The sequence below is a fragment of the Pyricularia grisea genome, chromosome I (genome assembly GCF_004355905.1).
Source record: "Pyricularia grisea strain NI907 chromosome I, whole genome shotgun sequence".
Lineage (NCBI taxonomy): Eukaryota > Fungi > Ascomycota > Sordariomycetes > Magnaporthales > Pyriculariaceae > Pyricularia > Pyricularia grisea.
The window spans coordinates 1,783,430-1,804,652 of record NC_044973.1 but is presented as its reverse complement, the minus strand read 5'-3'; the positions used below and the strand labels follow the sequence as shown (position 1 = coordinate 1,804,652).

The following is a 21,223-nucleotide window of genomic DNA, read 5'->3' as shown; positions in this document are numbered from 1 at the left end:
GGTATACAGGCGCCAACATTGGTTCCGAGTGCAAGCCTTGCAAAAATCTCACCGTGCCTCTGCCCCCGTGACAGCAGGAATGTGTTGGCAAGGCTGGGTATAAGACGAATGAATGGAATCAAAGCCGACCGATTGGATACTCGGACTTCTGACATTTGTCGTTCTTCAAACTTTTAACCCAAACTTGATGTGGAATTCTGCAAGGTATTGGATCATAGTTTGAAGGGCGAGCCTAAAGCAAAACGGGTCCAATGGCGTCAAGGACCATGGGCCTACGGCAGACATGCGGGGGACTCGTAGGCTGCACCAATTCCCTAGGTTGTGATGGAAGATTTTTATGGTTTATGATTTATGGAGTGCACGAGGAAATTTGATAAAAGAAGGCAAGCTCGATCTGGATATTCATCCGCTGTAGTACGTAGTATTTGACTTGAGCGCACCTATCCGTGCAAAAACAAATATGGCTGAACAGTCATCCATGCAACCAGGGAGAAAGAGGAAGAGGTCCCTCCCCCTATTAATGAGCCCAGCAGCCTACCAATTGAACACCGGGACGTGGGCGATGAAAACACATTCTCAAAAGCCTGATTGTGTTACAGAGACGACCCAAATGTCTGTCACGAAATGACGAATTTCCAATGGACCCGGTCTTTCTGCCAAGGTGAGTTTGACCTTTGCCGTTCTGGGACCAAGAAAGGGGAGGGGAAAACAGACTAGCTTTGACCGGCTTGTGGGTCAATGAAGAGCAGAAGCATTATCCCAGGGCGGGAACAATATTAATAAATACCTCGTAATAATCTTTGTTTTCCCACTCACTGGACAGGGACAAACGATGCTCGGCTTGGCCCAGTCCCTTTATTTTATTTTATTTTATTTAATTTGTTCAGTTCATGACATGAAGATCCCTTTTTCTGTACACGAGTGATGATCTCTTATTTTAAGGGACAGGTGAAGGGAAGATCTTTTCCCACAAGGATCTGCTGTCGCGTGCTCCAGATTGTTTGATACGACAGTGTTAGTATTGGCCGAGTAACTAACTCTATTTTTGGGAGGGTTTCGATCATCACACACAAGGCCGCGTGTTCCCTAGATTTTCGTGTGATAATCATCATGCTTGGTGAAATTGAGCGTTTATGAGCATGTTGTAGGCAGTGTGCTCAACAATCATAAAAATTTAAAATAAAAACATAAATAAAAGAAAATGACACAAAAATGTGAGATAATACCAATTTTGTCGACTATTCTGACTAACCTACAATGGAATATTGTGGTTTCTTGTTATGAAAACCAAGGCATTCGGAAAATCGCTTATCGTTGAATGCAACATGACCAGTTGCTGACGCTTATGTACATTCGCTTATTCAGTGAAAGTGAATTTGCATCTTGGAATCGCCTCAGGTCATGTCATGACGACTGAACTGGCAAGATTGCACGCGACAGTCTGGAGTAAGTAAGTAATCGGCTTTTGAAATCACAGCTACAGCAGTAGATAAGAAAGGGAAGAGAAAACAACCCGTTATTGGCAGGTTTTGGCTACGAAAATTGAACACACTGTGTACAAGTACCTCTTTCTATGACGCTGTTGGAAGTCCGCCTTAGCCTGTAGGATATCGGCATTTTATTCTATGAGGGAAGCTTGGCTGGTTTGTACAAGAGTCTTGGCTGGTCCTTGGCTGTCCACCAACTTGGTAATTTTTTTTCTTTTGTCCAATTTCGTCCCAACGCATCGACGTGGGTTCGGGGTCCCAGAAAGAAAAAATCAAACAAAGGGTAGGTTGGCCAACCTAGGACAGGACAAGCAACATGGCACGCGAGCGACTGCTGTCAAATGTCGGATGATAACGAAGGAGAAAAATAAGACGATATAAAAAATCACACAAATGATTGGATTTCCACCTTCGAAGCAATCACAAACCCTACCACCAAAATAAAAACAAAAGGCCAGCTCAAAAAATCTCGTCCGCAGTCGTTTCGCCTCTTCGTGACGCGAGAGCCGTTGTCCTTTAAAAAAAGGGATGCGGGGATAAGCATCTGAAAATTGACAAAAAGCCCGATCACCCCCCGTCACGAATTGTAGCAGCAGCCTTTATTTGCATAGGTTGCTCGTGTTTGGGCACAACGGTATAGGTTTAGTGTCGCGCGCATTAGCCAATCCTCGTGACTATTTTTTTTTTTTTTTCCTTTGTTCCCTCATGCTTCCACGTCAAGCAATGTCGTCAAGGTATGGGCCACGCAAGGTACCATTGCCGCCGCTACCGTAGTAGAAGCTAAAATCCAGCTTTATCTCGGAATGTGGGATCAAACGCCCCACGGGTAAGCGGCACTCAAGCGAGGCTCAAAAAATGTAAGCAGGGGGCTTCCATGTGGGGTACCACCAAGCCATCCGAGTTTGCTTTCCTGAGTCTTGGGACTTCTGGGCTTTTGCTGGGCAACTTTCCCATAATTTTTTTTTTTTTTTTTTTGTGCTCATTAATGCCCATTCGGAATGAGGGGGGTTCCTAGCAGAGCGCTACAGGACTGTCATCCCTGAATTAAGGTTTTTTTTTTTTTTTTTTTTTTTTTTTTTGGTTTTCCTGCACATTTGCTACTAACTAACAATTCTGACTTTTTTTTTTTTTTTTCAATTAGGGACGAGGTGAAAATTTGTCCCGGGAATTGCTGACTGACAGAACGGTAGATCGGCACATTCGTGAGCTGACTGCTTCTGCCAATCCTCCTATGCCGGCGGCAAGATGCAGTAGTGTTAGTTGAGAATGCACGTACTGTGGATGCTGAACTGGTCCTGTCCATGACGCAGCAAAATTCTATATGCCTCCCAAATCCTCTGTAGAGGAATGAGGGCCGAGGGCGAATCGGGTCGGTCGGCGTCTCTTACTGTGCCGTAGTGGGGGCGGGCCAAGATGGATTTGGAGAAAGGACGCGTGGACAGTGACCAGGTAAGGTCTGGGCGGCGCTACCGGGCACACAGTAGGAATGTTAGTAGCCAGCTTGCCCAGCATACGTACCTCCTTGGCCAATACTCTAGCTAAACAGAAAGCAGAGGCTGAATGTGAAGAATATTGGCGTAGCTACTCGATACGGATTTCCTAAATAAAATAATGTTCAATGAATTACGGTCGGATCTGATCATATATCTAGGCACACAACAAGAATGGTTGAACTTTAAGTTGCAGAACTGTCCAGGTTAAACTTCAAGATGGAAATGAACGAACTAGATAAGCTCAGAGGATTGAACCATCGAAAGCAAGTTACTGTCGGTCAGTATAGGTACCTAGGTGCACAAACAAAAGAGAAAACTGTTTAATAGTCAATCTCCAGAAAGCGATTGGATGACAGGCCCATACTGCATGGAAATCAGGGATACTCTCGCGACCGGGCCAAGCCTAACTCAACATCCGTTCGTTCCTTTTTCTCCAGGACCCACATAAGTCGTTTTGACCGACTTGATTTCCCTTCCCAGTTACATTTATTTTCCCCTTTCCTTTTTAGTGTCATCGGTGGCTGATTCGACCAGCTATGTTTTAGATAGCGACGGGGTTACGTAGGTACCTTAAAAAAGAACGTAGGTAGGTTCAGTAGACTAATACGCAATGACGATGGGCTGTGTAAATAAATTAGTCTAATGCCGCAGGGCTCGGGGGATGGCAGTAAATGCAGCCCAGCAGGGAGAAGCGCGAACGGCTAACCGGCAAACCAAGGCGCCAGGGGCTACGTAGTAAAAAATGTTGGATGTTTGTTTGGGACTTTTCAATCACCTGGTGCATCTTTCCTGCTGCCTTGACTGCCCCAAATTATGTGAGTACCTGCCGTGTCACAGTGCGGACTTGGTGTTAGATACAATGGAAGGGGGGCTTTTGGGGGGGGGGAGGGGGCGGGTTGCAACAGGCACTGAAAGAGGTCAAGCGCTCAAATCCCCTGCTCCCCGTTTTTTTTATATTTATTTTTTTTATTTTTGTGGAAAGTACCATGCACTCTACCGGTAAATGGTCTGGAAGCAAACGTTAATTACTGCATATCAAAATGAAGCATGGTACCCCCCGGTCACAAGAAATAAAAAAAAAAAGACGGATCGGTTTGCGGGCGGGCAATGACCTAGATTGACGTGATGCGAGTCGACGCAAGCCTCGTCAACTACTCCTTTCCCATCTGCCATGTTTCGTTCCGAATTTCCAAAGGGGCTTGTGAGGCTGGGCTGAGTCTAGGTCCGCATGATAGATACCATATTTGGAGGGGGCAATGATGTACACTTTGACGGTGATGTTGTATGCGATTCTTGCCAATGTGGCTATGGTACCTACCTAGGTAAGGTACCTACCAGGTCCTTTGGGTATAGAAGACAGATGGCTACCCACTCCCGATACTGTGCGTACGATATGTAAAAGTCACCTCTAGGTAAGGTACCTTACCTTACCATTCCCTCCCTCCAACTCACCTTTTATTCGGGATCCGCACCACATCTCTCTTTCCCGCCTTGGCTGCTCCGCTGGCTTGACGGGGATAAGATCTTGGCGTTCTGGTCGTTTCAAGGGCTCCCTGGGCGACTTTAGTAAAAAGCCAACGCTTCCGCACCCTGAATCTGGCAGCAAGATACATCTACCTTATTCTTAGTTCGTCCTATGGTCTATTAGTTCCCGCACCCGAAGAAAAAGGCACGAGGACCACCCCTACCTACTCTCAGACCTACTACCTCTTGACAGCCCGTATCTACAACACTTGCGCGGCATTAGATTGGTCTCGAACGGGAAGGAGTGATCCGCCTACAGAAACCCATTTGACTCGGCCGCCTTGCTGTTTTTGACATTGTATATTGGGGAGGATCACCTTGTCTCGTTTTCTCTTTTGAGATATCCCCGAACCCTTCCTAGATTTGATCGTCACGCGACAGCTAGTTGGAACTTGTTTTCACCCTTTCGCCCCATTTTGCGTGGCATGTCACTCCTTTGACCACCATTGATATCAGCAGCCCAGCAAGCCTATTCATTGTCCTGTTTCACCTCGTCATATACCTTTTTGTCTTTTCTACTCGTTTTGTTGATACCCCCTTCAGCGACATTCTCGGGCGAAATCAGCTAGCTACGTTTGTAGCACCCCAACTGGCCTCACCTACCTACCTACCAACCAAACCTCGACCCACACAGGGCAACTTTCTGAACGCACACCTGGATCTACCGGCTTTTAGTGCCTTTACCAGGTGAAGGAAACCAGAAGATCCCTCCTGGCTTCCTACACATTCAACAATCCGCCACAATGAAATTCGCAAAGAGTCTCGCCCTTCTGTTACCTTTACTGCAGGTCACAGCAGCACTTCCACAACCAGACCAGCCGCAGTCAGGAAAGGTGTTGCGAGCAGAAGAGTCCGCGGCAGCACCAGCAGCACCAAAAGCACAACTGCAGCAGAAGAAGGTAACAGAACAGAAGAAAGAGGACCCAGAGGAGAAGAAGACAGACAACAAGTACTTCCACGAGCCCGGTGGCGATGAGGTTCTCGGCCACTACGATATTCGGTACTTTAAGGAACTAGTCCCGTACGAGGAGCACCGGCCAGCATTGCGACACTTGATTCGCAGCTATTTGACCGTCTTCAGAGAGCTCGGTATCGAGACGTGGATCGCCCATGGCACGCTTCTCGGCTGGTGGTGGAACGGGCGCATCATGCCTTGGGATTACGACCTCGACGTTCAGGTGTCAAGCGCAACCCTTTACTACCTAGGAAAGCATTACAACAGGACCACCCACGAGTACTCGTACGTCGATCCCGTTGACGGTCAGACGCGCAACAAGACGTATCTACTGGACATCAACCCACACCACATCGAGCGGGATCGTAATGACGGTATGAACGTCATCGATGCGCGCTGGATCGACATGTCTAATGGCATGTTCGTCGACATTACCGGACTGGCTGAGCGTGAGCCTGGAAAGAGCCCGGGAATCTGGAGCTGCAAGAACTACCACCGATACCGAACCCGCGACCTGTACCCGATGCGAGAGTCCGAGTTCGAAGGTGTGCCGGCCACTATTCCGTATAGCTTCGATCGTATTCTTACTGAAGAGTATGGCGTTAAAAGCTTGGTAACTACCGAGTACATGGGGTAAGTTTCAGTAAAGCTTGTGACGGATAGATGAAGCGATCGAATTCATACTGACCTGCTCATCTCATAGTCATCGCTGGGAACCTGATCTCAAGGAATGGATCCGGGTGCAGCAGGGGCAACCCTAGATTTTCAAAGCGGATACCTTACATCCGCGTACTTGACTGTAGGGGGACAAACCTCCCTCTTTTTTGCCGAGCGCATTCTCAACCCAATATACGGCCTACGCTGGGCCTCTCCAACCAGCGTCGCTACCGAAGCGAAACACCATGACCTGGGATCAGGCACACCCACAATATCGACGTGGAATTTGTCCTCATAGATGGGAACAGCTACGTCGAGCCAAGGGATGGAATAGTCACCAGATGCGAGCGTCAGATCTCCATCTTGGCTGAGTAAACGGCGTCAACTGAACATGAGCATTTACATGGCGTTAATTTTTTGTTGGATCTGTCACCAACCGGTTCTTTCATCAGCATCAAACCGAATGCATCACAGAGAACAGTATGGATATAGCATTTGCATACTCTATTTTTTTAACTTTTTGTTTCTAATTTCTTTTGTCCATGGGGACTCTGATTCGGGCGTATTTAGCGTCTTGCGTGCCGGTCGGGGTGGATTGTCTGTATATATTTATTTTCCTATTCAGAGAACGAGGATATACGTACATTATCTTCAAGGGTTTCTTGCTGGCGTCATTTAAATACTTTCTGCATGTGGTCAAGGTGATCAACGGGTGCTTGCGGTCCATACATTGCCGTTAATCTACTGGATCCTGAAAATATAGAGACAAACGGGTTCTTTTCAACTCTGTCAAATAAACCACATATAGAACTGATCCACGCCTAGCCCATCACTCCATGAACAGTGTAGCCATTCTTCAGTCACATAATACTAAGGATACTGATATTTTACAGGAGACCAGGTACTGAAAATCTTGTGGTATGAAAGTGCCAGCCATTGCGATACACCCTGATCTGATCATGTATCTGCTATGCTTGTACACTGACTAGTATTCAATCGCTATGCTATAGATGTAGATGCTATTTTAAACTGAATAAACAAAATATGAATTCATAGGTTGTGAGCTTCGAGCGTCCATTATATCGGACTCGTCCACCACGCACAAGCCCTGGCCAAAATGCATGAAACTGTATACTTTATGCTCAGCTTCGACCCTCACCACCGTTCTCGCCATCTCGACCCTCCTGATTCATGCGGCGCATCCGCTCCTCTGCCGCCTTTGCCAGTATCTCCCTCCGACTCAACGAGACGTGCGCGGTGCCCGCCCGCCCGCCACCACCGAGAACAAACTCGCCGCCAGTCCACCCTCCATGGTCCGGCGCGTAGTCCTCGTCGTCTGCGGTTTCGTCAAAGCCGGGCCCGTCGCCGACTGTCCGGCCGCCCTTGGTGCTCCAGTCCTCGGCCTCGACCTCGCGCTCGATGGCGTGGCACAGGTCCCAAAAGTTCCTGTCGTGAGGGCCGTGGACGTTGTGGGCGAGCTCGTGGCACAGCGTCTTGCGGATGGTCTTGTAGTCGCGGTAGCCGTCGCCGGCGTCGGTGCGCAGGCGAAGCTCGATGACCTCGCCCTTGTTGCGGTTCAGACCCAAGGTGCGGCCGACGCCGTCGTGCGACACGTCTGTGTGCGCGGCAGGGTCCATCTCGGTCAGCAGCCCGACGGTGAACTTGCGCCGGCGCATCGACTCCCGTATCCCCCGGTCGTTAGCCACCCGCTCCAGCAGCGCCTGCGACCGCTCCGGCCGTGGGAGGTACGGTAGCGGCCGGATCGAGAGGAATGTGTACACGTCGTCGCCCGGCCGGCTGGCGGTGGTGGTGCGGTGCGGTCTCGCGGCGGCCGAGGGGACAACTCGGGAGCGGCGTTCGCGGCGACGCGCTGCCGACTGCTCGGCGGCGCGCAGGGCGTCGAGCTCCGAGAGTTTGGCGGCCAACAGGCGGAGCTTCTTGCCGGAGAGGGGCGCGAGCGGGGAGCTGCCGTTCTCGCCGGCCTTGACGAGGCCCGTCGGCGGGGGCGCGATGAACTTGTGCGTCGACCAGTTGAAGCTGGGGTTGTCGTCTGGCGTGTCGAAGAAGTCCTCGCAGGCGAGCGTGAGGTCGTCTAGGGTGCCCGCGGCGGGGAGGTTGAAGGTGGTCGACTTGGCGCCGAGGGAGACGGTTATCGGGATCGTGTCGGCTGCATCTGCGTCGGTGTCGGCAACCGGCCTTGAAGGCGGTGCGTCACTGGAGGTGTGTTGGTCAGGGACTTCTGACATGGGTTTTGAATGAGACTGTAGATTGTAGTGAGTCGTTTTCTTTTTGTTGTTGTTTGGTTACGATCCGGACTTGCACTGAGTGTGGATTAATGACGTTTCGACCACTGAAATACGAAATGAGGAAACAGGGAGAGTTGTATGAAATTCGTTACAATATTAGGGAAAGACTTGCTCAAGATTAACAGAGGGAACTAGATGATGTAGATATTTACAAAACACGGCGGAAGAAGTCGCATTAATGGGAGTTTGACAAAAAGTATTCGGAGGCGACGGAAACAAGGGAAGTCGTCATCTCAAGTCAGCCTTAATGGCCCCCCGATATCGATCGAAGGTTCCATGTGCACCCACTGCGCCGGAACTAGGAGCTTTTTGTGCTTTGTCAGCTAGACAGGATTTGTCTTGTTGGTCGGTCATTCGAATCGCCTCCCATCTAGAACTGACTAAAAATGACAAGCGCGGAGACTCCCGACATGCGGCTATTGGGAGTGCACCTGTAGTCTAGATCTATTCTAGATCTAGTACGTTTGTTGGCAGGAAGGAAGCCTCTAAAAGCGCACAGCCTGCCTGAGGTGTATTATGTCGATCTGACTTGCTGGGTGCTAGCTGGTTATTAATAGCTTTCAACTGTGCAGTGTCCCTCAAATCAATCGACAGCTGTTCGACAAATGGTTCGTTTTGAGGAAAGCGTTCCCACAAGCCCCCCTGCTTTACTAATGTAGCCTATTCATCAAGATCCGCAATTGACGTAAGGAAACTGTGGCCAGTGGATCCCCGGGCCGGTCAGCCCCACAGCTCGTGCCTGGCCTGGCTGGCTGTGCTTCTTGCTTGGTGCGTCAGTACAAGGTACCAGTCCAATGAGAAGCTTGTCGCGTTCGTGTCCTCTTCCTTAGAAAGTGCCGGGCAGGGACTCTGTTTAAACAACATCCAAGCTTCGATCTTGCAAACGACCCGGAAATACGATAACATTCAACCTTCCGACATTCATTCCAGGGGGAAAACAAAAAACCCAATTCAATTGATGCGATACCGCTGAGGATAGGCCAGTCCAAACCCGAAGTGATTTCGACTTTGTTCCGCTGCTAAGCGCAGCAACACCACTGCCCAGCATGCTCAACCTCTTCAGAGTCTTAGGTATGAGAGCCACTCTAGCATCAAGAAGTGCGACGCGAATGGCATCACTAACCATCATAAACTACACGCAGGGGATTTCTCCCATTTGGGGTCAATCATGATCCTGATGCATAAGATGACGCAGCTCAATGTATGTTCGACGCGCCCTGTCCCTGGTTAAACCTCAATAGAGCTGCTTCGGTTGGCTGACCCATCTGTTTTCTCTCTCTCTCTTCTACACAGAGCTGCGCTGGTATCTCATTCAAGTCACAATGCCTGTACCTGCTTGTCTACATTACAAGATATCTCGGTATGATGGCTCCCCGAACCTTACGATCACGTTTGGGTTTCCAGACTAGGCAGAGCTGCCAGCTAACCACTTGAACGGTTGCCTTCAGACCTCTTTTCAACATCCAGCGTCTACAACGTCATCTTTAAGATCCTCTTTATTGGCTCCCAAAGCTACATCATCTACTTGATGGCCACGGCTTACAAGCCTACCAACGATCCCAATGTCGACACTTTCCGCGTGCAATACCTCCTCGGCGGCGCCTTCGTGATGGCGATCGTTTTCCCCTATGAGTTCTCCATGTGGGAGATCCTCTGGGCCTTCAGCATCTGGCTCGAATCTGTTGCTATCCTTCCTCAGCTGTTCATGCTGCAGCGCACCGGTGAGGCCGAGACGATCACAACACACTACCTGTTCGCTCTGGGACTGTACCGCGCCCTCTACATTCCCAACTGGATCTGGAGATACTTCACCGAGCCCAATCACAGCGTCGACTACATCGCCGTCGTGGCGGGTATCATCCAAACGATTCTGTACAGTGACTTCTTCTGGATATACTACCAGAAGGTGTGGAAGGGCCAAAAGTTCAAGCTGCCTGTATAATTTGGGTATGACAAATCATCTAGGTGAGGCGTCAGTAGGCTGATTCGGCATATCTCGTCGGACAAATCCGTGGCTGAGTGGGATGGCCTAGCTCGTCACCGGTTTTGCCAACAACTTTGATAAGTGTTTGGGGAATTTTCTTTTGTTTCTTAGACCGCGTGTGCGTGTCGTACGAGATGTACAATAGACCGAGAAGAATTGCGTGGCATCCATGATCAACGCAGCAAGGATCAAGATTTGAAGAGTCGAGCGCAACTAAAGGGAATTTTCGTATAAATGGCGTTTGTGGAAAGGGACAGATTACTGGGCACAGCTGCGCCACATTCTTTGCTACCAATGGCAGGTTAAAAGATCTGGGGAATTTTCTATTTTAGTTTGGCACATAGTCTGATGTTATTGACAAGCAGCTTTCTGTTATGGTTTTTTTTTTTTTTTTTTTTTTTTCACCACGCCACGAGGCCAGCCACTTCGACCAAATCAAATGCATGCCTTCGGCGCTGGGCCAGAAAGTACAATGCGCTCGCAAAAACATGACGTTTCCGGCAATTCATCAGCTGCAACATGATCTCAAGGCGCATTAGACTAAGATTCGTGGGATATCCGCGGGGGGGTTGGGGTGGTTCACTCATCTGTAAATGGCAAGCATTTGAGGGAGGGGGGATGTTTTTTGTTCTCTTCCAACGTTGCCGAAACGTGCATATTGGGATTGCGTGGATTCTTCGCCGCTGCACGGCTTGACCTCGGCTGAAAAACACCGGCCATGTTCGCCGTGATCAAAATGAAAGAAAAAAAAAAAAAAAAAAAAGGTTCGAGCGCCATGACATGAATGATGGGTTGACGCGCTTGTCACCCATCCGAAGTTGTTCAACATGAGACTTTAAACTTGGGCAAAGTTGTATAAGTTGGCCATAGCCCCTAGGCTGGTTTATGGAGGAGGCCCCATGGCCCTTTGCAGTTTTGCTCATCAAATATACCCATTCTTTACTCAAGCCCTTGGGAAAAGGCCCCCGAGAGCATTCACTTGACACCCAGAAACACAGGCGACGACAACAACTCTCGGTTTGCTTGTTAAGCAGGCCCAGATACTACTACTCCCACCTCCACATCTTAACAAACCATCAATATGTTATCACAAGTTTCGAGCAGGACATTGCTCCTGATCCCAATCCTTCTACACCAGGCCTTCACCGTTGCCAACGCCCAGGGAACCAGCAATATGCCACCACTCAACGTGACGGCCATATCGGCCTCAGGGGGAGACTCGACGCTCGAGTGCTGGCAGTTCGGCCCCTTTACGTCGGTGACGGCCCCGGGAGTAAACGACGCCTCGGCGCTGCTACTCACCCAGTCAGCCACGCAGGTCAACTACGCCATGTTTCCAGCAGGCTCGACGGGGGGACTACACCGGTCACCGCGCATGCAGTTCGTCGTCTTTATGACGGGCAGGGCACGCATCACGCTGCCGAACGGCAACGGCACGTACGAGGTCAACGGTGGCGGGAGGGGCTGCATGATCGTGTCGGCAGACACCTCAGACGTTAGCAGACTCGGCCACACCACCGATTACCCCGGCGATACGCCGACCGGGGTCATGCAGGTGCCCATCACCAACGGGAGGCAGGGCTTGGGCAGGTACAAGGTTCTACATCAAGGGAGCTGCACCGAAGAGGAGCTCGGTGGCACCGTCACAACGCCTGCCGACGGCGGTGGTTATATAGATGGTTAGGGACAGGATGGGCCGCGGGCGGAGGATCTTTTTCTCGTTTTTCCTTTGGAGTTGATGGAATGGGATGGGAATGATAATGTTTTCTTCTTTTCTTGGGATGCTTCAGGGCTTGACACAAGCAAGCAATAAGGAACTTGGTGGGGAGTGATTAATGGACAGGCTTGTTCGGAGCAATGGATATTGCTTAGATGGGGCTAGCACACACGGCGTTCCCTCCGTTCTTCGCTGGCCGGATGTTCTCTGTAATGGGATTAGCGGGAGGGAGGAAAACGGAAACATGTTCTTTTTTTTCTTTTGTGATTACCAACGATGACAAGATAGCATCCTGCATTCTGGCGCAACGTATCATAATGCCAAAAGCGCATTCCCCTGTTCAACCTCGCTCTTTGCCAGTGGCTTTGTGTTTCATAATTTGACGATTTGTGAGATGGTGATATGTTGAGAGAAGGAAAGCTAGCGCCCTTGTTTTCCAAGTATCCAGGGCCTTGCTTGTCAGATCAGACGCATTAGTGCGCCCAGAAAGCGGTTGACAGGATGGAGCAGATGGATAGATGCCAGTCGGATGCCTCAAATGATGCGAGTGTCAAAATCACAGTTCTGCAACGCAGTACCTAACGAGTTCCTCCGTAATTCAAGGTCGCATGGTTGTCCTGGTGTCAAGACCAGTGTTGGAAAGGGGTGCAGGATGTCATGGCCGGTTACAAGGTATGTAGGTAGACATCTAACTCCATACCACCTAAGTAGGTAGTCAAGATACAAAGTAGGATTTCAAATCGCTAGCCTATGAGCGAGGAGTGAACCGGAAAACACGATGTCCAAGGCAATATTTTCGGGGAATGGTTTGTTAGTGGTAGGATGTTGTTGCTAAAGGAACTCCAGACGAAGTCCCCGATCGCGAGGATAGGTATGTTATTGCTGGTGAGACTACCCCGTTGTAATAGACTTTCTATTTGCGCAACTGGCAAGAACGCATCTCCGGCTGCATCCCTGTCGGCTCGGCTAATGTTGGATGATCGACTTGGACAGGATGACCAACTTATACTGGTGTCGACATAACGGTTTTATGGGGGGCATATTGGACTAAAATTGACTCGTTGAAAATAATCCCTCGTGGTATAGATTAACTCTTCACCTTGATACAGAATCTCAAAGAGTGATGGAGCCATGCAAGTGATGACGGTATAGCGTTGCACGGCTATCGAACAAGGTCCCGGTTTTTGAATTAGGTTCTGGTTAAGGTAAGGTAAACTCCGAAATGACGAATCACTAGGTAGATTAAGTATAGACAGTTCTAGATTCGAGGCTGCATGCCAGATATGTTGTCGGTTAAAGGTAATAATGTTTGTGTACTGTAATTGGTGAGGGATACTTACTACCTGACTTTACTTTGGCTGAACTGGCTGGTGTTCGTCACGGGCGCAAAGAGGACTGAACCCCGCCCGACCTTGGACTGCCTGCAGTGCGACGGATCGTGAGGCTCTCAAATTGCCGAAGGTGCAAGCAATGCGCAGATCAGGAACATCAGATGGGGTCTGCATGAAAGGACGAGACTCTCGCATCGAAGGTGGTTGTTTTCAATTCGTCTCCAACCCCGGCAACCCACGCCGCATTTGTGTCAATTTACAGGGATCGCACTTTTGAGGGAATGCAGGCAAGGGCAACAACTCAAGCGAGAGTCAAGAACCTATCCATAATCCTAGAGACCTAGTCCGCGCACCTACCTTATTTTACCTCTATTCATTTTGAACCAAGGACCAAAGCTCTCTTTCCCGCCATCGGTGTGTGTGAAGGCAGGACAGGACCCAATAAAAATAGAATAAACAGAAGATTTAGCAACGGCGATCGAGAAGCAACAATGAATAAACCTTTTTTTTTCTTCTTCTTTTTTTCTTGAGGTTACGGCTAATTTTCCGTTCCGACTGCAATTCACAAAACTCTGCTTCACACACCTTGACTTCTCCTACCTGAGATTGTTGAGGAGTTCGGTTGCTTTATTTGCCCTGGCAGCTCACAGTTTACTTCAATGGGGCATACCTTACCTACCTGGGTACCTAAGGTACCTACCTACCTACCTACTCAACCAAAAGTGCAGAGACGGACGACTTGGCTACTATCAAGCCTTCCAAGGGGTTGTTCAATCCAGTGAATCCTTGTCCATCACATTCTTTTTCTCCACGCCGCCCCCACCAGAACCCTGCATTTCTGATATGTGACGCTTGCGGCTCATCTGACTTCCGGCAACCGTAAAATCCATGATCCTCGTCACTGTTCGCCTTGACACAAAGGATAACCTCCAAGGTGTACAACTGACGTGCGAACGACATGTCGTGGGTGACACCATCTCATATCAATAGGCGTTGCAACTACGATGTATCTATATGCCTAAGGTATGGTACCTCAGTACTCGGACAATGCTTGCGCCGACGTGACATGACATGGCATGCCTACCCATCGTTTGTTGTGCCTCCAACGAAAGAGTCAAGATGAGCCGGATCACGAGGAGGAGAGATGTGGCCACAGGAGGTCAGGATCGCTTAAATGCCCAGAGTTTAGGTACGAATCAATGGCGGAGTAGCAGATATCTTTTACTGGGTACCTTAACTGGGCTGTTAAGGTAAGGTACCTACTGTACGGTAGGGTATGAGCGATCTGACCATAATGATTTTACCGGTAGGTGTTAGTTACTGTACCTACCTTACCTACCTTACCTAACCTTACCTGGAACACACCCTTTGATTCCATGCAACCGGATATGGGGCTCCATCCTAGGTACCTAGGTAGCTAGGTGTGATGGAGATGGAACTCACATGCGTCGCCGGCGTTAGTCCTGGCCATATCCACCTCCCTCCACGATCTATCTATTATTCATGCCTTCTTGAGTCACTTTCATGCCTACCTTACCTACCTAGGTACTTCCCTCTTTATTTCCTGGACTCCTGGTTGTTTTGTTTTCCTTGGATTTCCGCCTGTTGATCTTTCTATTTTCCCTTTCTCTTCTTCCATTTTGCCTCATCTTGACCTCTTTGGCGGGACCAAGATGGTTGCTCAATTGTTTGTTCTCGTGCCTGGTTGCAGTTTATAGTTGTTTTTTTCTTCTTCTTTTTTTTCTCTCACTCATCCAACGGCACCTGTCGCGCATCCTAGAACACGATAATCCGAAACGTACCTAGCAAATAAACACTTTCTGGTCTGGCCATCGGATTTCTTTTGCTCGGCTGCATACCACCGGCCATCCGAACTTTTCATTTTATTTTCGGTGTGAAACGAAGTCGACGAACAAACGACCCGTCATGACAACAACAAAAGCAAGGCTGCCGTCGACTCGGCGCCTATTCACTTGCACAGGAACTTTGATTCTTTTTTTTCTGCCCTCAGCGAGCGGCAGCTTATCTTTGGAGCCATTTGCGCAAGACACTACAGAGGCCCATGCACTTGATGTGATATTGGAGAACCCGGCAGCGGCTTTGGCCGAGAACGTGGTAGTCGCTTACAGGAGGATAAGGCCGGAACAAGACGAAGACGAAAATAATACGAGAAAAGAGGTTGTGGAGGCGCTGGATCACGAGAGGATACAGGCATACAGAAGGCGAAATGCTGGCGACATCGATACTTGGGGCAGTAGTAGCACGCCAGATGAGGAAAAGGCCTCCCCAGCGGTAGTGGCAGATCCGCTCATCACTCCTGCACCCGAGCTTCCGCCCTGCCTTTCAGGTCGCAACTCGCTGGGCAGGCGACAAGACAACGGACAGATCCAACAACTGAGCCAGCAACTTGATCAATTGTCGCAACAATCTCGCTCAGTCTCGCAGCAATCACAGCAGTTGTCTCAACAGGTCCAGCAGCTCCAGCAGTCCACCTCGCTGCTCAGTCAACAATTACAGAGCGCACAGGACCAGGCTCGACAGGCGCAAGAATCTGCCAGGCAAGCCAGTGACCAGGCCAGACAGGCCTCAGAATCGGCCCGCCAGGCACAAGACCAAGCAAGTCGAGCGAACGATTCGGCATCGGCCGCGCAGAGAAGCGCTGACAGTGCCGTGTCTGCTGCACAGGCGAGCTTTGCATCCAGCGCCTCGGCGCAGATTGCCTCTAACCTGGCCAGCGTGACGGCCAGCGCAGCTGCTTCGGCCGCGAGCATAATAGCCGCTGCCAGGCAGTCTGCCAGCCAACTCATCGACCAGGCCGCAAGTCAAGTCTCGGATGCACGTGCTGATGCGACTGCAGCTAGGGCTGAGGCTAGCACTCAGATTTCACAAGCTCAAGGTGCCGCAGTTTCTGTGACGCAGGCCGCTCTGGCGGTGGTGGGCACCTTCATCGGCTCATCGTTAATCACGGTCCTGGCCTTTTACTTGATCCTCCGCTACCGTCGGAATAGAATGGAAAAGGACGGGAAGAAGCGTCCTCCCATCTCGTCTCCGCACTCTTTCCGCAAGGAAGCCAGCGGGTTGGGGGCGGCGTACGGGAGCACAGACAACCTAGTCGACCGTGGCGGATACAACAATAATGGTTACCCCAACGATGTAAAGGAGCAGCCATACAAACCTGCAGGCGATGATTTTGGCGGTCGCGACAAGGTTGGCTATCCCGTGCAGCGCAGTAGCAGCACCTATGATGATCCCGTCACCATCAACAACAACAACGCTCCGAGTGCCAGGTTCAGCTTGTTCCCCAAACGGAGCGGACAAGGGCTTGCAGAACCCACAGCCAACCCAACTGGTGGGCCGGAGTCGGCGGTTCCCAGTCTCGATACTTGGTTGAGAGCGGGCCAGGTTAGTCCCTTTGGCACCTTGGCCAAGCCGGTCCCAGCAGCAACGGCGCCGTCATCAGCGGCCCGGAAGAACTCGACCTCTGCATGGCCCCTAGGAGGACCTGCTGCCGCCGATTCCGGGCGTACGGGGCCTGTGATGAAGCCAGGAAACAAGCTGCCATTCCGGGAGAATTGAGCTTTCAGGTATGGGCAATTTTACGACCTTGTTGGCCAGCCGCTCGCCTCGCAAAGAAGAGCAAAGAAATCATCAGTACATTCGCTCCACAAAAGACTATAATTTTCTAAGAAGTAGTGTGTAAACTCTTTTAATCTATCATGACGACAGCGTCGTTTCCCTTCTATCTCTCTCCTCCATCCCCTCTCTTCTGCCTCTTTCAAGACCAAGCGTTGTAACCATTGGGCTTGGCATATCCACAATGCATGAGTCGCTTGATGTCCAATTTTGTTGGGTCTATTTCGTTGCTCTCTTGGTTTTGTTTACCCCATAGCGGACATGTCTCAATTATGATATCCCGGACCGGAGACAGAATATACAGGTCCATGCTCTATGATTCGTTCAATGATATATGTCTGCCGCACTTTTTCTACGTGATTGACCTGACAGTATTGATTGCTCATGGGTGGATGGATGATTCAGAGTTGATACGAACCTCGGTTGCACACGCCAGGTCTTGGAACCTGCGTACGAAGTAAACATTATTCGTGGGAATCTGAGATGGGGTGCACATTAATAGCTCGGTGAACCAATCCGAGCAGTGTCTTCAGGGTGTGAAGATCCTGACTTGGACACTGTCAGTCGTGAACACCTTCAAAAACAGCCTCTAAACCCATGTCACCACCTCGACAGGACAAGCAAACCGCCGCATTCCTTCGTATTTCACGAGCTTACGTACAAGATGATGGGCTGATGAGAGGCGCATCTATCTACCTGGTTGCCCCGCGTTTTTTGAGCATCGACCACCACTTGTTCTGTCTGCGGGGAGTTACATCGCCTCATTTTACTGGCTGCCAACCTGCCCAGTTCAGGTACCACTACCGACTTGGCACTGGGGTTCAACTGTTTGGGGAAGCCCTGCAAGGGCGATTTACGTTATACGCTGTTGAGATGGTGGCCTAGGGGTGGTGTTGTTTTCTGTTCCCTTATACGCGCTGCTTGTACGCGGGCGGTTGGCCTCTCTTTTTTAGTATTTTTCTCTCTGATTTGTTTGCCAATTAAGCGCATTGTGGGTTGCCTTGTTAGGTAAGTGGACCAGACTAGTGTCGATTTGGCGAAGAGTCTATCTTAATGGGGGCTCATCCACATACCTACCTTAGGTTCCTATCTACTCTACTTATCTCACTATGATGTTGTTGATTCGACTTGAGCTCAACGCCCTAATGGCTTCAAGGGTCTCATATACGCATTGACTGGTTATCCCTCAAGCAAGATGCCATTCTTATTTCCCAAACAACCGCTTGAGCATGCCCCTGAAGCTTGATTTCTCGAATGTCCATCACTTACTGGAATGACAGAACCGCGGCTACTACCATGGTGGAGTTGTTGCTGCTTGGCATTTTTACCCCTATTGGAAAAAGAGGATCGAGGATACAGAATCAAGTAATAAGCGACGATGGGGTAACGGGAGAGGTACGCTGAATGAGAAGAAGGGTGGGCAAAAAAAAAAAAAAAACTATATCTTGCAGTTGGTTCCATGGGACTAGCCGACTTGCAGTTTCCCACCTTCGCTTTCTCTCTCGGCTAGCCGTCTTATGCACAACCATAAGACGTAGGCTTATTGGGGTTGAGAATTTAACTATTCTCCCTGTCCACTCCTCAACGGCCGCAAGGACCTTTTATTTTCCTCTGCGTGAGTTAAGACAGGTACAAGTCTTCACACTTCGTCTTTTCAATCTCACGTCATGGTGCGACTTTCAGGCCTCGCCGCCCTTTTGGTGGTGGGCTGCTCGAGCGTGGTGGCTGCCATGGAGTGGAACACATTTGACGGTCCTGGTAAGTCTTTTTGCGTCATTATTCGTGTCTTCTTTTTTTTTTTTCTCTTTCTTTCACTCATTCTCTAAAGATGTCTCTCTCCTCGATATTCATCTTTGCTAATAATACTGACATGAACAAACTCTACGCATCCAAACAGGTTTCCCCTCCTGCTACAATGTCACCGAGGTCAAAGACCCTAAGACGGTCGAGGAGGCCGCCGCCATGGTCAAGGAAGCCGCTGCTGCCGGCAAGCTTGTGCGGGCTGCGGGAAAGGGCCACATGTGGTATGACACGCAGTGCTCAGACGATGAGACGGTCATCATCCGCACCGAGGGCCTGGGCCGCATCTACGACCTGGACCTCGAGGGTGGTTCCGTTATGATCGAGGGCGGTGTCACTTTTTTCACTCTTGCTCGTGAGTTAACAAAAAAAAAACGTCCTTCCATAACTTTGAAGTAGATAAATTAACCACAGAGTAAATTGCATCCATAAAAATGCAGAGTACCTGCACGACAGGGGTGCTTCTGTCAACTACGCCCTCGTGAACTGGAACATCTCTCTTGGCGGCAGCATCGCCATGGGCGCGCACCGCTCGTCCCTGCGCGAGGACGCCATGGTCGGCGCGGCGGCCCAGGAGCTGCACATCATCGACGGCAACGGCGACATCCGCATCGTCAAGCGCGACGCCAGCGACGACGACTGGCTGGCCGCCTCGACCTCGCTCGGCCTGCTGGGAATAATTGCCCGTATCAAGATGAGCGTGTACCCTGACACTAAGCTCTACGCCATGCAGAAGACGTGAGTTTTTTTGTTTTGTTTTGTTTTTTTCTCTTGAGGCTTTTTGCTTGTGTTTCCCTCCGCCAGTTTTGAAAGAGTGGCTTTGAACTGACTCCTTGTCTCTTCTTCTATGTATAGCCTCGAAGAGAATGACGTGTTTGAGGGTGACATCGAGGCCCTGATTGCCCCCTATGCAACTGCCAACCTCTGGTGGTGGCCGCATAAGCGCAAGTTCCACCAGCGCTACTACGACGTCGTCGACATCAACTCGACCACTCAGCAGGCTTTCCAGAACACCTTCTCCGTGACAAAGGTCGAGGCCGAAGCTATCAAGGCCATCTTTAACAGCGGAAAGATTGCCTTTACCAGCAACATGATGTGAGATAAGCAAACACAAAAAAGAAACAAGGCGGTGGTGGTGGTGACTGGAAACCAGAATACTAACAACTTTGATGAAATCCAGCGGCGAAGAAATCCTCTTCAGCCAGTGGGAGAAGCCCAACTTCCGCGAGAAGACGACGCAGGAGCCGCTGAACGAATGGCCCGTGTACGGCTGGAACTACGACGTGCTCATCGGCGGCCTGTACCCGGACCAGACCCCGCAGTGGGAGAACGGCCTGCGCGGCTACACGCTCGAGTTGGCCTTCCCCATGACGCAGGCCAACGCCGTACTCAAGCGCATCCGCGCCCTGTTCGACGAGGAGATACGCAAACTCAAGCCCGTCACCAGCACCTACCGCAGCGGCATCAACATCAAGTTCGGCAAGGCCTACTTTGACTTTTTGGGTCAGGGCACCTACAACACGGCCGACGGAGCCGACTGGTCTCGTGGTGTGATTATGTTTGATTGGCCTTCGGTGAGTTATCAATGAGTTTTCACCTCTTTGTATGCAACGGATACCTTCGCGGGAAAAAAAAAAGCATACCAACTTATTTTCCCCCCTTTTGAAAACCAGTTCCGCCCGACTTGGGGTGACAACAAGCGCTACAACGAAGAGTTCTACCACCGCGTGGCCCAAGTCCTGATCGATGATTTCCCTTGCCGTCCGCACTGGACCAAGAACACTCGCGAGGTTCTGCAGCAAGGAGCCAAGCACCTCGACCCTAACGTGAGTCTGATTTTCTGCCGACCTTTTTTTTTTTTTTTTTTTTTTTTTTTTAGGAGGGTTCTGGTTTCCTCTGCAGGAGATGAACAAATATACATGTAACCCAAGACGATGTGAGCTAACCATACACTTAATTTAAAAAAAAAAAAATAGCACATCGCTCGCTTCAAGACTGTCCGCAAGAAGTTCGACCCCAAGGGAATGTTCAGAAGCGTCGTGGGTGAGATCATTGGCGTCTACTAAAGTGACACCCTACGTTGGCCAAGGGAAAGAGGCGAGCTTGACGGGGAATTTCTTGGTGACAAAACACAGCCTGCTACAGAGCTCTATGTTTGTCTGCTGAGAACTCTCATGACATTTGTTTTGCGCCCTGTATGAAGCCCACTTAGCAAAGTGTTTTGATATAGGTACTTCGACAAGTCATATTTTGATCCCAATTGGCCACATTGTTGCATGTGAGGAAAAAGAATACCCCAAAGTCAGCAAGCACACACCAAGGCAGTTCACATCAAA

At 50.0% G+C, this 21,223-nt stretch overlaps 7 protein-coding genes across 7 annotated transcripts; 5 read left to right on the top strand and 2 right to left on the bottom strand.

The window, feature by feature from the left end:
- Positions 1-2,520: 2,520 nt before the first annotated feature.
- On the bottom strand, positions 2,521-2,999 carry PgNI_05568 (uncharacterized protein; the record flags this gene model as incomplete). The annotated part of the gene is made up of 3 exons (XM_031125599.1): positions 2,521-2,526; positions 2,668-2,762; positions 2,876-2,999. 3 exons carry the CDS (start codon positions 2,997-2,999, stop codon positions 2,521-2,523), a joined length of 225 nt encoding a protein of 74 aa, XP_030982887.1.
- A 1,440-nt stretch (positions 3,000-4,439) lies between these two features.
- On the top strand, positions 4,440-6,915 carry PgNI_05567 (uncharacterized protein). The gene is made up of 2 exons (XM_031125598.1): positions 4,440-6,092; positions 6,163-6,915. Exons 1-2 carry the CDS (start codon positions 5,248-5,250, stop codon positions 6,218-6,220), a joined length of 903 nt encoding a protein of 300 aa, XP_030982888.1. The 5' UTR covers positions 4,440-5,247; the 3' UTR covers positions 6,221-6,915.
- Positions 6,916-7,258: 343 nt separating this feature from the next.
- PgNI_05566 (uncharacterized protein) lies at positions 7,259-8,362 on the bottom strand (the record flags this gene model as incomplete). The annotated part of the gene is made up of 1 exon (XM_031125597.1): positions 7,259-8,362. The coding sequence occupies one exon, from the start codon at positions 8,360-8,362 to the stop codon at positions 7,259-7,261; it is 1,104 nt and encodes a 367-aa protein (XP_030982889.1).
- Positions 8,363-9,219: 857 nt separating this feature from the next.
- Positions 9,220-10,827, top strand: PgNI_05565 (uncharacterized protein). Its single transcript, XM_031125596.1, has 4 exons — positions 9,220-9,493; positions 9,565-9,623; positions 9,716-9,782; positions 9,871-10,827. The coding sequence occupies exons 1-4, from the start codon at positions 9,469-9,471 to the stop codon at positions 10,362-10,364; spliced, it is 645 nt and encodes a 214-aa protein (XP_030982890.1). The 5' UTR covers positions 9,220-9,468; the 3' UTR covers positions 10,365-10,827.
- A 660-nt stretch (positions 10,828-11,487) lies between these two features.
- PgNI_05564 (uncharacterized protein) lies at positions 11,488-12,090 on the top strand (the record flags this gene model as incomplete). The annotated part of the gene is made up of 1 exon (XM_031125595.1): positions 11,488-12,090. The coding sequence occupies one exon, from the start codon at positions 11,488-11,490 to the stop codon at positions 12,088-12,090; it is 603 nt and encodes a 200-aa protein (XP_030982891.1).
- Positions 12,091-15,380: 3,290 nt separating this feature from the next.
- Positions 15,381-17,030, top strand: PgNI_05563 (uncharacterized protein; the record flags this gene model as incomplete). Its single annotated transcript, XM_031125594.1, has 1 exon — positions 15,381-17,030. The coding sequence occupies one exon, from the start codon at positions 15,381-15,383 to the stop codon at positions 17,028-17,030; it is 1,650 nt and encodes a 549-aa protein (XP_030982892.1).
- A 1,556-nt stretch (positions 17,031-18,586) lies between these two features.
- PgNI_05562 (uncharacterized protein) lies at positions 18,587-21,147 on the top strand. The gene is made up of 7 exons (XM_031125593.1): positions 18,587-18,845; positions 18,985-19,242; positions 19,328-19,625; positions 19,743-19,982; positions 20,068-20,461; positions 20,561-20,713; positions 20,864-21,147. Exons 1-7 carry the CDS (start codon positions 18,755-18,757, stop codon positions 20,951-20,953), a joined length of 1,524 nt encoding a protein of 507 aa, XP_030982893.1. The 5' UTR covers positions 18,587-18,754; the 3' UTR covers positions 20,954-21,147.
- Positions 21,148-21,223: the final 76 nt, after the last annotated feature.